The 17,131-nt window shown below is 48.0% G+C and overlaps 1 protein-coding gene across 1 annotated transcript in view; it reads right to left on the minus strand.

Annotated features, from left to right (window-relative positions):
- HTRA1 (HtrA serine peptidase 1) overlaps positions 1 to 10,658 on the minus strand; it is a 31,256-nt gene extending 20,598 nt beyond the window's left edge. Inside the window, 2 exon segments of the mRNA XM_067000489.1 lie at positions 10,111 to 10,357; positions 10,359 to 10,658. Of these exon segments, the coding sequence (XP_066856590.1) occupies positions 10,111 to 10,357; positions 10,359 to 10,598 (487 nt within the window). The 5' untranslated portion in view covers positions 10,599 to 10,658.
- Between the last annotated feature and the right edge of the window lie 6,473 nt (positions 10,659 to 17,131).

Genomic DNA, 17,131 nt, shown 5'->3' on the forward strand with positions numbered 1-17,131 from the left:
GGGCCGGGATCCCACAGCCTGCTAACATCAGCCCAGAAGAAAACGGGACCCAGATGGGATCCACAGCCAAGCTCTCCTCTCCCGTAGGCTCCATGACGATCAGATCAGGACTGATTTCTGTCCCTGCCCAGTCACACAGGGTATGACGAGCAGAGCCACTGCAGCTTATGGGCTAGCTAAATGTATTAAGCAGCTCCAGGTCACTGAAAATAGATGACTGCTTCTCCCTGCACTGGCTGCTTGCTTAGCGCTGTGTCCACACGCCCCAGGTACGGATGCACGCCGGGGTCTGAAAGAAAAGCTTGGGTTTCCCTGCGGCCGCCAGGCTCCCGCAGCACGAAGCCAGCAGGGCTTAGGCGCTCACAGAACCTCTGGGCTGGCAGAATCGGCGACTACTAACACAAACCACAAGACCGTAAAGTTTTCCTTGGAGGACTTCCACCCTCCCAAATGAAACTCCGACCGCGGCTGTTTGTACAAACCCCCATTCATGTCATATAGGAAAGCGGCAAACCTCTGACGCTGCTGTGGAAACAAAAACTGGAGCAAATGTGCTTAGCTCACGCTGAAAACGGTGCTATCAGCAAGCTCCGCTGGAGAGACACAAGGAAAAAGTGATGTATGGGAATCTGCTGCCACTTTTTTTCTTTTTTTTTTTTTTTTAAACATAAAACTGCAAGCCTAAATATTCCACTTCCTATTCAAGGATATATTGTGTAAGAAACCAGAAAAGGATATTATGCAAGAAAAACACTAAGAAGAGAAGACAACGTTCTACATGTTGCAGACGATTTGCTCAGGAACTGTTCTGAGATCAGCGGAGGGAATTTTGAGAGGTCTAAACCGCAGTACGGTGCTAATAAAACCACCATTACATCAGTATTTTTCCTGTATAATCAAAGGAGAAAGTAAAGAAATGTCACTGATTTCTGAGAAGATAGTCTGTATTACTGTGACATCCCTAACAACAAAAATATTTACATAGCACTAAATAACGGAGAGATTCCAAGTGTCTTATTCTACCAAACAGTAAACTGAACAAACCTGGTAGTCATTTAACATATTTCCTGCAGCAAGAGCCACTGCAAGACTGAAATGAGGATTTTAAATGAAATTGACTCTATTTCACCTTTGCAAGTTTGCATTCATGCCAAAAAGCAATTTTCGTCTCCACAATATTTAGATGATCGATTCATTCTTGGCAACCTTTCACAAGGACTGTGTCACGCGCGTCACAAATCTTGCAAGTAACAGGCTTCAAACTTTGTATTCTCCCTGCTAATACAAAAGCCAGAAACCCTTATTTCTGAGTGCTGATTTTAAATGTATATGTGAAAAAGGTGCCAGTTAAACAAACCAGGGAATCTATACAATGTTCATAGAAGAAAACAGCTCTCAACAACATGAGCATACAACAGTTTCCAGACCAGAGTGCAGTTGTTTATATAAAACTGCGCTTTTGAGGACAAAAATGAAGGTGAGTCACACATTTTAATTGCTGTCCTCAAGAACAAGAACTGACTTTGATGATTTTCAGGCAGGAGAGTGTGAAAGAACAAGCGAACCCCACCAGCAAACCATCGGCAGAGGGTCTGCAGAGAGCACTGCTCCAGTCTCCTCAGCCCAGCTTCTTTCTCAGTGAGAACCAGACCCCTTCAGCATCCATTTCCAGTGTGCTTCAAGTCTGTCTTTCCACTGGAAATGGCAAAATGTCAATGACCTAAGGTAATACGCCCACAGCTTTCTTGTAGGAAATCCCTATATAACTTCAGATACAAAACGTAAAGTTTTAGCCATACAGGGACTTTTCCTACCCCTTGGCTAAAAGGCAGAATAATATATAAATCCAGGAGAAATCTGTGTTGCAAATCCGGGAGAAATCTGTGTTGCAAATCAGCCATTGAATTGCTAGATAGATATCAAATAGTTGGGACGTTTTGCAGGAGGAGTAATAGCCCGGCTGCGTGCATCTAAGCTGCTTTCCTCAGTCTCTGCGCAACTTGCAAAACGGTAATTTAAATCCTCCGTGTCTTAGGTTTATCTTTAAAGTGGGCATAACCCCTATTTTATCCTACAGGAATAGTCACGGACTTCAGCAACACTTGCAGAGCCTCACAGGGAGGAAATATGTTTATAAAACCTCCCCCAAATGCCAGAAATTCTTCTATAGACCATGCACACTGCCCGGTCCCTGAAAAAAAAAAAAAGAAAAAAAGAAAAAAAGAAAACCAAACCTCTCACAGTTAGAACAGCAGAAATACGAGAGCAAAAGCAATAGGCTCCCGAGCTGATGAGGATAAAAAAGCAGGGGGAAGGCATCCAGAGAGGATCCAGCTCCATCCAACACAACAGGAAACTGCGATTTCTTCTGTAAACACCGGCGGCGAGGTGGGAGCAAGCCCAGCTCCTGCGCAAACAGCCCGCAGGGAACACGCCGTTCCCTGAGCTTGCCGGGCAGCGACATGGCCATATTAATACAACGCGGAGCCCGGGCTCATCGGCGATGACAAATTAGCAGCAGGACGGTGACGGCGAGGCGCTGGGTGGGCACGGTGCTCTGCTGGGGACGGCAGGCACCGCGCACCCGGCCCTGCCTCGCACAAGAAGCTCGGGGAGGGCACAGCACCGGAGAGAAAGACTAAGAAAAGGAAAAAAAGTAAAAAAGAAGAGCAATTCAGGGCACGGGCAGAGTGCTGGGCTCGAAAACATCGTTAATGGTAGTGCTGGCCGAGCTGGAAACACTAAGAAACGTTAAGTCAGGTAGTTATGGAAAAGAGTCTGCCTTATTTCCTGCAGACAGATTAAAAGAATATTTCAGGCGACAGGTTAGCGCAGACGTGGTATTCTCTTCTCTGCCGAATGCTGAAAATACAGCGGATGAGTCAGGAATAATTCCTCCACTCCTTTTTCCAGCCCAGCTCTCGGTTTATGTCCCTCCCTGCTCGGGTCGTCACCCGGCTCCGCTTCCCAGCCGCAGGCATCGCAGGCGGAGAAGGGAGAAGGGGCAAGAAGTCCACTGAAAAGTCAATTAGGTACCAACGATGTGGTAATCCCGACACCCCACTTGTAACCAGCAGCTGTCTGATCTCTAAAAATTCCTCTCAACATTATGAAAACATTAAAGTCTCAATTTAAGTATGTGAGAAATTTTCGCGCTGAGTGTCTAGAAGACAGAGTTTTAAGAGAGATTTAGTTTCAGCTTCTAGGAACCCTGGTATGAAGACACCAGAGTATAAAAAGTTCTTGTTTTTGTTGGTTTTAGTTTGTTTATTTTAAGCATTTTTTCTCTAATGAGAAACCTTTAAAAAAAAAAACTCTTTAGATGCAACTTCTCCAGCCAGAGGGACTGGTTTCACCACTTGGACTCAGACTCCTCCTGTGGTGACAACAGAGAAGGATCAAATCTATAGAAGAAACCTCAAAACTGTAATAAAATGTACATGGCCCATAGCCTGGGGCTTCATAATTGTACAACACATAAATCCAGCATAACTCAAAGGCCACAAAATATCTACGCAGGGAACAAGTCCCCCCGTCTCTGTCATTATTTTCTACGCGTGTCTATAGAGTCACTCTAGGAGCATCCACATTTGTTTTAATGCAGCATCAGCAAACGGGGAGTGGTTGGGAAACGAAACTGGATTCATGCAGATTGTGCTCCTGCCGCCCTATTCTGGTATTTACGGAAAGGAGGCGGCACTGAAAATTTGTCATGTTACTGGTAAGTGGCTCCTGCTTGCCCACTTGACTGCTTTCAGACGGAGGTCTACATACAGATCTGGCACCCAATGCGCAGACATGCCAAGCTGTGTGCATGTTGCCCTGGAAAAGGGAACGAATGAACCCTTCACCAACAGAAACGTTGAAGTGCGGGAGTCCTGGGGGCTTGCGTTTACTTTCGGGGAGGGATGGTGGGGGGGAGCTGTTTGGGTTTCTTGTCCCTGCCGGTGCACGCTCCACCCACGCCTTGCCTTCTCCAAAATTACTTTCTGCAGAAGCAGATTGACAGATCATCAATGCTGTTTGCAAAAGTTTGCCAAAACTGCAGTCTGCAAGTTTAAGAAATAAAGTAATGGAAAAGAAAAGTAATGGAAAACGGAGCAGCTATGCTGGCCAGGGGCAGAAAAATGAGCAGAGACTCGAAAGCTCGGTTTGCGCTCAGCTCTGCTACTGGCTTAGGTGGTGACCCTGAGCAAAGCCCTTTATTTTTATCTTCTTCTGCCCCAGATTTGCTATCTGTAAGAGGGGGTGGCAACATCGGCCTCTCCAAATTGTTGTGAGATCCCTTAATACTCTGCTATATAAACCCTTTTGAATTTCAGACCATCAGATAGCTTCTAGGCACGGTTAGTAGATACACGATGCACTATTTCATCCGTTGGCGATTTGTCGGTAAAAACACGCAAATCCAATTGCTGCCAGAAACACGGAGCGATTTTTAATTCTTACCACTGTCGCTCTGTATCATCCCTATTTCTGCAAAACTGGATGCAGGAAACACTCACATTGCCAAAAAAAAAAAAAAAAATGCTCCTGGAACTTCACAAGATCAGGGAAACAGGAGACGGAACAAGAAACCCTGATGGAATTTGACAGGATAAAATGACGGCAAGCCAAGGGCTTCCCAAGTCACCGAACTTTAAAGTAACACCATCAGCGACCTGTATCCTTTTTTGGAAGTTTAAGATATTATTATAAGTCTCCTGTTACAGACATGAAGGGAACATCTTCAGTCAGCGTAAATGAATGCATTATTTTATGGTTTATTAGTGCAGGGAAGCTGAGACTTGCCTTTTAGAAACGTTCTTCTCTTTGAGGCGGGCGAGCCAACCTGGGAATCACAGTGGCCTCTATCCAGAAGACAAAATCGAGTTTTCCTTTTTTCCCCCTACATCCCGAACACAGTCCCCAAAATAGTATTATATGTAGACTTGGGCCCAGTTATGACTAATGTGGGACACACGATGCTGCCAGGCATCCTGGAGGCCCCAGCAATTTATGGGAGCAGGGAATTACTTTATTTACCACAAAAGCTAAGTTCTGCAGTACCCCGGTTTCTATTTGTAACGTCGCTTTCTTTCACTCCAAGCACACATAAACTCACATTTGAAAAATATTTTCCAGCTTCTCCTATTTCTTGGACAGCAGATTCTTTCCTTCAACCGCTCGGGATACGCTGCCTCCGTCCCATCCAGGCTCTGTTTAACACGACTCCTCCTGCTTACTCACGGCTTTGAGCGCTCCTGCTCAGTCCACAGGTACCTTCAAATTTCAAAGCCCAGAAGATGAAAGCACTGAACCTTCCCTTGTTCCAAAATCTGTGTTTACTAACTTCACTGTTTGAAGTCTAAAGACTAACGAATTACTCCCCGGGAAGGAAATCTAGACGTGGAGCGAGGAAAGGTGAGCCTCTTCAGACAAACCACTTCTTACAGTCCCCTCCTCTCAGAGCTGAATACTTGGCTTTGGAAAAGTTTTTAAGCCCACGCTGGGGAATTGGTTCTCTTCTGGAAATATGTTGCTATTTATTTCCACTGCACTTGGCTCCTTTTCCCTCCCTCTCTCCCGTTCTCCCCCTGCCACAAGAGACAGTGGAGGCAGAAGACGACTTCAGACCACCCAGGCACAGTAACTGAGGGAGATGAAGGAGGCTGAAGACGTCCGTGGTGCTGGAGTGCCTTTGTGCATCCTGTTCCTTTCCACTCCATCCTCCTGGGTCACTTTCACAGGCTCCACACGTGCCGAGCAACCTGCAAAGCTCTGAACATTTCTTCAGCACGCTAACCGTGACGTGGCTGTTATGATCTTTAGGGAAACAGCTGAAAGCCTGGTTCACAAAAACAAGATCAACTTTCCTCTTGATAAATCTCTGGCTTATTTCCTGACCTTCCCAGATTTCTCAACCGAGTTTCTCTTCCTGCCCTGGTTATTCATTCCTGCAAGGCGTACCACTGCCAGACCACTTAGCTCTGTGAGTACTGCAGGCAGGCAAAGTTAGGCAGTTCCATCTACTGCTCTTTCCCATTGTTTGCTGCATCAATCTCATTCTTTATATATATATTTTTTCCAAAGGGCTGAGAATTAATGACAAATGGTTTATTGACCGCTGAGGTCATTTTCTTCTGCCAGATAATTATACAGAGGCACTTGGACGCAATTCAGCCTGGTGTGTTTCAGAACAGTCAGCTACTTTGCAAGAAATTGAGTTTGAGTGATGGATTTTTTTCTCTTCCCATCATCTCTGGAGCTACAAAATGATAACGTGATGACAAGAAATAGCAAAACTCACATCCGCCTCCCTGGAACCGAGGGTTACCCCCAAACTCACCTCCTGCTTCCCCCAGTGCAAGGAGCAAACGATCTGCTTAACCTAAAGCAGAAGAGCACGCACCGAACTGAACGCGACATCGTGGTGTGAGCACTTCTGTGACAGAGCAGCGTGACCGCCCTGTGACAGGCACCGGCATCCCGAGTCTAATACAAGTCTAATAAAAATATGAAAGCCTACAAATCTGCCTCAGAAACGGTCAGAGGAAAGTTAGGAACTGAGAGCATCTGTGAGGAACTTCGTTCCTCGTACTCTGATTAAAGGTCAGAAGATGATCTGGGCCCATTTGTGTTTTACGCGGCAGCTGCCCAGAGCACAGCATGGAAAGAACAGCACGCTGCCCTAAGGCGCCGGGAGAGGCCAGGAGGGGAAGGAAAACCGGCTGAAGGGTGTGCTGAAGGTCCTCAGCCTACTCCCCTCGGTCAGCAGGGACTCGAGAGCACCACAAACATATTTGCAGAAGAAAAAGAAAACATCCTCCAACACGATGAACATCAGCACGCAAAACACTGAGGTCTCGTTCGCTGACCTCATTCCTGGGAGCGGGACAACATTTATTTACGTGGCCGTGGCTTCTGCTCGGAGGACGTTCACCTTCTTCTGGTGACATTTTATTTTCACGTGTGCTGAGCCGGGCCCTGCGCGGGCCCTCTACCTGCGTGTGCTTTGACAGGCCTGAGCGCTCTCTGCCAGCGCCGCTCGCCCTTGACGGGAAGCGAAGGTGTCTTTTTGTTAAGCTTGAGACTACATTTTGTCCCAGCCGCAGCTCAGCAGTCCTGCCCGGCCTGCTGCACAAAGCGCACGCTGCCTGCCAGGGCTGCTGGGGCTCGTTTGGCAGCGTTTTCGGTACGAGCAGCAGGGCCACGTCCTCCGCCAGAGGCAGAGGGAACGTCTGCCCGGGTCTGAAGCCGCTGCAGAGGCTGTCCACTGCCACCGGGCAGACAGGACGGGGATGGGATGGGGACAGGGCCCACGCCAGCGGGACGGGTACCGCCGGTTACGCTGCCCCAGCAATGCGGCGGGGGGGGAAGGAGGAAGGACAGAGGCGCACACGCCTCCCCAGACGGGGACACAGGCCCTAATGAAAGGGTCAGCAGCCGCCGCACAGCCCCAGCAGCACGTAACCCTGCCCGCCGCCTGCCCAGGAGCATTTGGGCCCTGCTCCCATCCCAAGCATTCACCACACGGAGGCCAGGCCTGCGTCGGTCCCGGCTGGATGCTGCGGCCTGGCCCTCACCAGTTCACGGGATTTCGCCAGCCGCGGCTCATTTCGCCCTTCTTGTGTCTCCGTGTCCCTGGCTGCAGAGCGAGCTGCCGGCCCACCCCGCACCCAGAGCCCACCCTCAGTGCCACCGCCACCACCCCCTCGCCACAGCTTAAGTCCGAGGCCGGTGAAATTTTCTTCAAGCTTTTTAAGGCTCAAAATCCCTATTTTGCAAAGGAAAGCACCCCCCTTATGCACACAGAGCCAGAGCAACGCCTCCCCAGCCTCTCCTCGCCCTCTCCACAGCATGCCCTGTATTTGGACACAGGCACTGAGAATCACTAAGGGCAAAGAGAGGGGACTGTCACAGGTGGGAACTGAAAAAGACAACAGTTTTATTTCATGGAACACCCATTTTCTACTTGTCCAACTACTAATGCGGTGGGAAGCTTGCTTTCTCTACGTCCCCATTCTCTTGCTTCCCTTGGGTCACTGCACTGTATTCACTAGATTATTTATGAAGACATGTTACTGTGAACACAAAAACATTTCAACAAGGATAATCCATCTGCAGGTAGAAAAAGCACTCTTGAAAATGAACTCAAAATAAAATAAAAAAAATTAACAACTGTAAGGAGCCACATATTAGGCAATGGCTTTTCAAAGCAGCCCTTCATCTGCCTCCAGGGAATGCAGCTTTACAGCCTGCTCTCCATTTCTCTTTATTTTGGAGGTTTTCAGCCAACTCTCCATTTCTCTTTATTCTATGTCCTTTGCATATGAAAAAAGCTCTGTGTGCAGCACTGTTTGCTGTGTACTAGGGATAACCACGTGCTACTGGTTTGCTCTCTAGCACCTTCCTTTTGTCCCTGCTGATACAGAAAAGCAGCCCAGCTCCAACCAGAGGTGCATGGGGACAAAACGAAAGGCTGAAGGCACCCTGGTGGTCCTGCAAGAGCTCCTCTGCCAAGCAGAGCTCTGCACCGGGCCGATTCACCCGACAAGCTCTCTGCACAGCTTACAGCAGATGCACGTTGCTCTCCAGCTCAAACGCTGCGAGCATTCAGCGGAAAAGGCTGCAAGGCAACAATATTGGCTTCAGGAATTGAGAGCTGGAAAGAAAAAATAAATCACAAGGCATTATATTATGTTGCAGATCAGGAAACTGTAGTGTGAAAGCTTTGATTGTCTCCGTCACTAAATGCCAGCAATGTTCCACAGAACACAAGGCAGCTTTTAAACCGGGGGGGGGAAAACAGGGGTACAAAAAGGGACTGTACTGATACAAGAGTTTGATCTCTGAGGCAGGATCGGCGTTCTGCCCAAGCTCAGCACAAAGCTGCTATAAGACAGGATATTATTCTGCTGGAGAGGTGAGGGCTAAATACGGAGAAAAGATTACAGCTGTTTGTAAAGAAAGAAGTGCAGAAATGGTGCAGCCTGCATCCAGAGGATCAGTCCTCAGGGAAACAGCACTCACTAAAACACGACTGACTACCGCTTCAGAAATAAAGCCTTACTGCATGCTGTTTTTACATGTTACCCTCTGAATGTGTCGAGTGGCTTGAAACAAATGCAAAGCCTTAGCTTAAACTTTGATTTAAGCCAATGAGGGCTTGCAAGAAGACGCATCGCAAGGACCATCCCGTGCTTATCGACCTGTGCGTTTCTGCCTTGCTGTGTCACATCCTGCACGAATCGCTCCTAGAAATGAGGCCAAAGACTTGGCCGTGCTGCCCAGCTCGGCAGTCCCGCAGGCAGAGAGGCAGCTGCATAACACGGCCACGCGCCTTTGCCTGGTGCACCAGCGTTCGCCCCCTTAACCCATGCTACTGCGCGGTGCACTCAGCTGTGCCCAGTTCAACTACAATAACAACTAAATAACCATAAAGCCAAAGCAAAAGCACTCAACTTCTTACTATTCGTTATACTGTTACTCCTCAGTGGCCACTCCTGTCCTCCAAAAGCACTGCAAGCCAGCCTCCTGTGCTGTCACTGGTTTCCTCCTCCCTAGCAAACCCATTATTAATAAGCAGAGCGCATCTGCTAAGTTGGGCCAGGGCAGCCGGCTCTGCTCTGCTGTCACGGACACGTTGCGATCAGATTTTAGCAGCTTCTACACTCCTGGTTTTGTTCCCCGTGGCGTTACTTCGTGATGAAGTGCCTGGATGGGAGCGCGCTCCTGCATTTTGCCGAAGCGCGCTGAAGGCGCGCAGACCGGGATCCTCGCCACGCCGACCTCCCAAGTCCTGCAAGTAACTCCCCCGGCTGGAGCCCAGCATCCTCGAGCATCCCTTTATTTTGGGGTGGGTGGGAGGGGAGGTTTAAAGCTGGACGCGGCACCCTCTCCCCCCGATGCGTGGCAGGCTGCAAACCCATATTCTCGCTCTAGCTTCCCACTGGACCCGAGCTCCAGCGGCGAGCCAAGGCCAGTCCCTTCCCCGCAGGCTGCTGCCGCCCGGTGCGAGCCCCATCCTGGGGCGGCGGGGGGGCACCCTGGGGGCCCAGTCCCGACCCAGGGCCAGCACCCAGACCCCTCCGCCCCCCGGGGCACCGTCCCCCCCGCGCTCCCCCTTACCCTGCCCGCAGGCTCCGCGCTGGATGGCGATGACGGGCGGCTGGCGGAGCGCCTCGGCCCGGCGGCTGGCGGCCCGCAGCTGGCAGGGGCTGCCGTAGGTGAGCCCGTCGCTGCCGCACACGGGCTCGCTGCTGGAGCACACGCAGCGCCCGGCGGCCGCCCGCTTGCGGACGGTGCCCGAGGCGGGCACGCCGACCGCCACGACGCAGCGCAGCCCCTCTCCGCACGGCGGGCTGCCGCCGCCGACCGACCGGGGGGGCTCCGGGGACCCCGGGCCCGCCGCAGGGCTCGCCCTCCTCCGCTCCGCACACCCGGCAGCAGCCGCAGGCGTCGGGCACGGCGCCGCCGGGGCAGGAGGCGGGCAGCGGCGGGCAGCGCGACCGCTCGCAGCGCTCCGGGCAGGCGGCGGCGGGGGACGGCGGCGGCGGGGCCGAGGCGGCGGCGGGCAGCAGCGCCGCCAGCACCAGGCTCCAGGCCCACAGCGGCATCGCGGCGGAGGGGGAGGAGGAGGAGGAGGAGGGAAGGAGGGAGGCGGCGGCGGGGAAGGAGGCAGCGGGACGGCGGCGGAGCGGCGGCGGCCGCCTTTAAGCGGCGGGGCGGGGGCGGCGCGGCCGGCGGGGCGGGGCGGGCACGGGGGGAGACCCAGCCGCAACACCCCCCGGCGGGGGTTTTTTTCCGGTTTTTAGTGTTGTTGTTGTTTATTTACTTTATTTATTTACTTTGTCCTATTTATTTATTTTATTCTATTTACTTTAGGCTGTTTATTTACTTTATTCTATTTACTTTGTTTACTTTATCCTATTTATTTACTTTTTAATTTTACTACTCATTTTCATTTATTTAATATTTTTTCTCCCCACACACCCAGCCCACAGAGAATCCCAGAACCATTAAGGTTGTAAAAGCCCCCCAAGATCACTCTGGTCCGACCACCCCCTACCACCAATGTCACCACTGAGCCATGTCCCCAAGCACCACGTCCAACCTCTCCTTGAACACCCCCAGGGACGGTGACGCCACCACCTCCCTGGGCACCCCGTGCCAACGCCTGACTGCTCTTGCTGAGGAGAAATGTCTCCTCGTTTCCAACCTGAACCTCCCCTGGTGCAACTTGAGGCCGTTCCCTCTAGTCCTATCGCTAGTTACCTGTGAGAAGAGGCCGACCCCAGCTCCCCACACCTTCCTTTCAGGTGGCTGTAGAGAGCAATAAGGTCTCCGCTGAGCCACTGGAAAGTGAGCACAGCCCCACTGTTAACTAGGTGTTGACTGACCTTTTGAACAGGCTACCAATATGTAATCATCTAAGTGTATCTTTATCAGGTACCCGCCAACCAAGGACCTAGGGAACTTCACCAACCCTTAGGCCAAATGAAACGCTATTGAACTGAGCTGCTGCCAGTAAATGCGCAGTGCCAGCAACGGCATTAGTACAGAAAAATACAATGGCTTTTCTCCTGCAAACAGTGGAGCAACCAGCCACCGACGCCAGCGGAAGACACCATACCAAGTTCCAGGGAAAAAATCTTAACAAACTGACCACAAAAAGCACTAATGTACTTACTGGGATGCTTGGTTATCTAAAGGCAGAAAAGCATATCGACTCCAACATCCCCAGTCAAATCCCCTTACGGCTGCTGTTTTCCAGTAACTCCTATGCTGCGCAACAAGAGAGATTTCAGGAGAATTGTTTGGTTTCAGAAGTGACCAAAATTGTCATCTGGAACAGCTTGCAGCAAAACTTCCTCACTTGGGTTATTAGAATTGTTACAATGTTTAAAAAGTCTAAAGAAATTTCAAAAATACTTACAAATATTTTAAATGTATGCATATATGTGTGTATATATATATATGTATATTAGATATTTTGGTAAAATGTTCCCAACTTATTATTTATATATCCCTTGCTTATCAGCTACTTTTGATAAACTTCAGTTTTTGAAATAAAAACAAGACTTTAAGGGAAGATGAACAGTTACCAGCACAAAAACATTGGCAATACAAGTTGAGAAAAGACTGCATAAGCATAATCAAGACACTCAGCAAAGCCCAAGCAGGGAATTCCTACAGGCTGTCCCCACCCAGAAAGGCCATCTGCTTTCCTATCACATTGCCTCTGTCAGAGAACTTACAAGAGCTCTTTCAAGCCGCAGCAGCCTTATCTTGGCAGGGAGGAAAAAACTTTGCGCAGCGTGAAAGCTCCTTGTCCCGCCATCCTCTCTGCCTGGACACTCGTACCCCTCCAGCTAAACACCCCTGGGCAGGAACAGACCCCAAAGCACTTCAACCAGTGCCCAGCTGACAGAAACACACTCCAAATAATCATAAGTTAGTAAGTCAACACCCCAGTTCAAAACCCAAACAAAGCGAACGCCTCCTTACCTCAGGTGAGGGTAAATTGGTCAATGAAAGCATAAGTGTTCGCTTAACTCTTCAGCTTAGAAAGTTTACAAATCTTAACCCATATATTTAACTACTTCAAGAACTACTGCAAGTGTGAAGTGTTCTTGCACAGGAGTTTGAAACACCAGCTGTGTCTATTTCTTTTCCATGATGTCTGACTTTTCTCCACAGTTTGTGCCAGCGCTATCAGCTTCGAGCTCTTTTACAGACCATAATACACTAGCCAATATTTTTCCTTACATTAATAGCACAGAAATGTGAAGTACCTTTGTCGATGGGGAGCCAGGGAAGGGTTAAACACTGCACCAAAGGAACCAGAATCTGTCACAAAGTCCTGTGTGGAAAGCGCAAACTAGCAGTTTGCCTTCAAACAAGTGGGCCAGTACTGATAACTTTCAGCTCTCAAGCTTTTATTTTTATTTATTTTTATTTTTAAACCAGGGAAGGATGTGTACCGAGTATTAAAAACCTAGGTTTTTTATGTGAGTTTTACAGGCTTCACATGGATGCACACAGAATTGAAAGCAAACACCTCCCTTTCCAGAATAAGGGAGATACAACCCTAGGGGTTTAATATCTTAGCTAACTGACAAATTTCTTAATTACCCATCTGCATCCACCACCCAAAAGGCCCTATACACCTAGAAGTTGTTTCTCCCCCTTATTGTAACATTTTCACACAAAACAGCTTTCCAAAGCCAGGAGACATCTACCAATACTCAGAGGTGCTTTCACCTGGGAGACTTACAAGTAAAATGTTTCAACTCCTGCTTTTCAAATGGAACTCAATGGCAGGAGACTCCACCCCGAGAGATCAAATGCCATGAGATCCTCTAAAGGAGCACAGGCTTTGATCCTGCTGATAGGGATCCCCAATTTGCCCCCGACATCCCAGCCCAGCCCTCGTGGATCTCCTGCCCCACAGCAAAGCCAGTCCTGCAGGTGACAGTAAGCCTTATCTCACCTATTATGAAAGCAAGTTTTCCTCAACGCCCATGAAGATACTCCCGTGATAACCAAACTGCACCATTTACTGACTTTGAAAGCTCGGTTTTGGGAAGAGCAAAGCTCCTCAGGGCAGAGCTGCTACCTGGGGGCAGCCTGTAGGAAGGAGGGAACACAAGGCAGCAGCACTTGCAGCAGGATTCCTACGCTGCTCCTGCAAGGGGGGCAAGGAGGTGGCTGTGGAGTCAGCATCTGGGAACAAGGGAAGGGGTGGGAAGGAAGAAGAGGTTAAGGGATGAGAAAGTGCACGTGGCAGGGGTTAAGGCTACAGCAGGACAGAAGGGTCCCAGCCAGGACTCTACAGACGCGCTGTTACCACTGCCTATCTGCTACAGACACGACTTGGGCTTCCTGATGGCTCAGTTAGCAGGAGAATGGTGGCCGTGGGAATGCAGTGCGACAGAGTGGTTTAAATTCTTAAAAGATGGGTTCACCTTGCATAGAGATATGCAGAATGACAGTGCTGTTAGATGTTTTAAATGCAAAGCCCTAAATTAAAATGTCAAAGGTGCCACTTTGAAGGGCAATACGCTACTGCTACACCATTAATTACCTTTACAAACGAGCAATAGTTCCTTTTTTCCCTTTTCCCTTCCCCCCAAGAAAGTCTGCACGGAAAATCTGAAGTAGAAAACCAAGGTGGACATGTAGGCCATGATTTGGTTACGGAGCTGGACTCACACTTCACTTTTCCAGAAAGCAACCTTCATTGCTTCAGTGGAACACCCCAGGAGAGCTCCAGCAGCTCGCTGGCTCAGGGCATCAATGGTTGCATAGATTGTGCTCCAAGATACAGATGGAAATTAAAACATTCAGCACATCTGAAAAACTGAAAACTATCCGTAACGCAGAGCAATTAAGACGATCTTTTAAATTTTGTTTATGCTTTTAATCTAAAAATTCCCCAAGTTCCCTTTCTTTCATCCCTCTCCTCAGCCTCAAACGAAAAATAGTTGATCTGGCTAAGAACAGTAATATTTGTCCCACAGCTTCGGAGTGAACTTTTTGGTGCTGATTTCTATATCCCTTACAACGTTGACTTCCTATGAAGCCTAAAATATTAGCATTTGTGTATCAACATATTCCATTAATACAGTCACTTTTTATGAGGGAAGATTCTCTGTGATGCAGCATCTATTTTTAACTTTTGTACCAATTTTTTTTTTTACTGCCCAAACTACCTCAGAATACAATCATAAAAATTCAAAGTTTTAAAAACCAAAAAGAGTAAAACTGATTAAAACAGCAGCTCAGTAAGGAGAAAGAAGGAAGCTCCAAACTGGCCAGGCCTCGGCCCTCCGCCTGCAGCCCCGACTACCCCGGCCTACCCGTGCCACGCACACCAGGCCCCGTTTCCTTGCCTGCTGCCAGCAGCAGACACACCGCTCCTGAGCCTGGCAGATCGAGGCTGTGCTCGGCTGAGACCCCTCACAGGTCCTTCCGAGCAGCCACATCGTTTTAACCAGTTTCCCAGCGAAATTCCGCAGTTTTTAAGCGTCAGTAATTGAAGCCAGCTAGCTCAGATCACCACCTCTCACAGTTCACTGCCTTACACGGCTAGACATGTGCACGTCTGGCAAGCACAAATTAGCGGTTTCAGAGTGTACGTTTTGTAGTCGACCATGCGTGTGTTTGCTTTTCTCTCAAAAGGCTACTCTTACCAGAGTGGATTACTATCTAGCTATTAGCAACAGACCTCTCCTGAACTGGTTTGTCACAGGGAAACATGAGTTATTTAAGACCGATGTATTTCGTTAGTGCTGTGGTTTGGGTTTTGCTAACTTAGGGAATTTGCTTTTCATACTTGCATAGTTCTTTAATTTCTTCTGTTTTATTTTTGACTATTTGTTGATTCATATTGCCTGGAGGTGCTTTCCACAGTCAGTACCATTGAGAGAAACCTCACGCTTGCACTATTTACTGCACAAGGTCCTAGGCTTATTCACGTTATTCCTGCAACATTATAGCTTGCACAGGGGTAAGTTGGTGCTGTGAACAAGTGGGGCAGGAAGAGGGATATTTTGTCTTCAGCTGGGTTGCTGCCATTGCTCTACTCAAAGCTTACCAGGAGAAAAAAAGTTTTAAAAGCTTTTTTTCCATGACTTAACAACTGGAGTTTCAAAGAGGATTTTTAACATTCAGGAATACTCTTAAAATAAAAGCCCAAGCCAGATCACTTTAAAAACTTGAGTATGACCTCTAGGTGGTGCTGACACCCTTTTATTAACAGGAGTTGAGGCATATGCCAATTAATATTAAACTATGTTCAGGACCAGTATGTACATCATATGCCTTAAAAGCATTTGAATCGCAGGTTTAGCGGTCAAACCCACCATATTACAATTAGAAGCTTACAGAAATTTATAATCATAAAGAATAATTCAATTCCCTCTTCAATAAAGGGACAACAGCAAATTTTTAACAGATGAAAAATGCAAGATAGCCTGTAGTAAACACATCCGAGTCATTTCAGTGACTGCGGATCAGGTCTCAGCCTGTGAAAAAAAATAAGGTTTTTATGAGAATCTTTAGAGGATAAAGAAGCTGAAAGCTAAACAGCAGAAAAGCATGCAGTACGATAGATGAACTAGAAGTGGTATTTTAGCTCAGTTAAAATGAGTGAGCTGCAGCCAGTAGTTGTGTTTTATTCTGACATTTATTACTAAGAATAAATGGCGTTGCTGCACATGGCATGGTATATCTAAGTTGATATAGCAAAGACCTTACTGAAGCATCAACTCCGTATTGCTGCAATCAAGCTGCTTTGGGAGCTTACTGCTGATGTGATAAAGCTCAAAATGTCCAGTTCAAACGGAGATGGGCTAGGCAAAGGCACAGCTGTACACATCTCTCATACCAACTACAGCCTGCGACACAACTGGTTAAAATGGAAGGTTCAAGACAATGCAGTGACTTCTCATAGTAGTAGGCTAGGGAGTAAGGCGTTGGGGATAATAGCATGTACATTTTGATACTACAGTAACTGCAGTTGTGTATGGAGTAACTCACGATGTCACAGACTGGAATTTGGATAATATGTACAGCCTATATAGAAATCTTATTCGATTGCTGATCTTAATTTGAAGTTTGCATACCATTGAGACACCGACTCACTTAAAAGGCAAAACTGGATTTGAAGTACAGTCACTCCAGTGTGATGCTATCCTATCTACTGTACAGAGTGAGCTGCTTCCAGATGTCACGTAGGTGCAGTTATTTCAGGAAAGCATTTTCTCTGCAAAAGAGAAATTTTGTTATGCTACAGTATAAAGCCGTAAAAAAAGGCAAGTTATGTTTTCTTCTCTTGTTGTTCCCCAGTCTCAGACAGGGCCTAGAGCGTTTCCAAATGGTTAACTTGAAAATGATTACACACCACCTCTTCCCTACTATTGATCAAGAAAGGAAATGAATAGCTTTCTCTTGTATACCATGTGAAAACTCCACAAAAGAAACTGAGAAGAGTAAAACAGCTCAGTTTGTTCAATTTTTTTCTTTAGGCTACACAAACAGATCTGATTTGAAAAGTGTAAAAGATAATTTGACCTGTTATATGGCAAAAAGGGATATATAGTTCTAGTAAAACATGTAACACACTCCAAGAAAACAGAGTCAGCTG

The sequence above is a fragment of the Anser cygnoides genome, chromosome 7 (genome assembly GCF_040182565.1).
Source record: "Anser cygnoides isolate HZ-2024a breed goose chromosome 7, Taihu_goose_T2T_genome, whole genome shotgun sequence".
Lineage (NCBI taxonomy): Eukaryota > Metazoa > Chordata > Aves > Anseriformes > Anatidae > Anser > Anser cygnoides.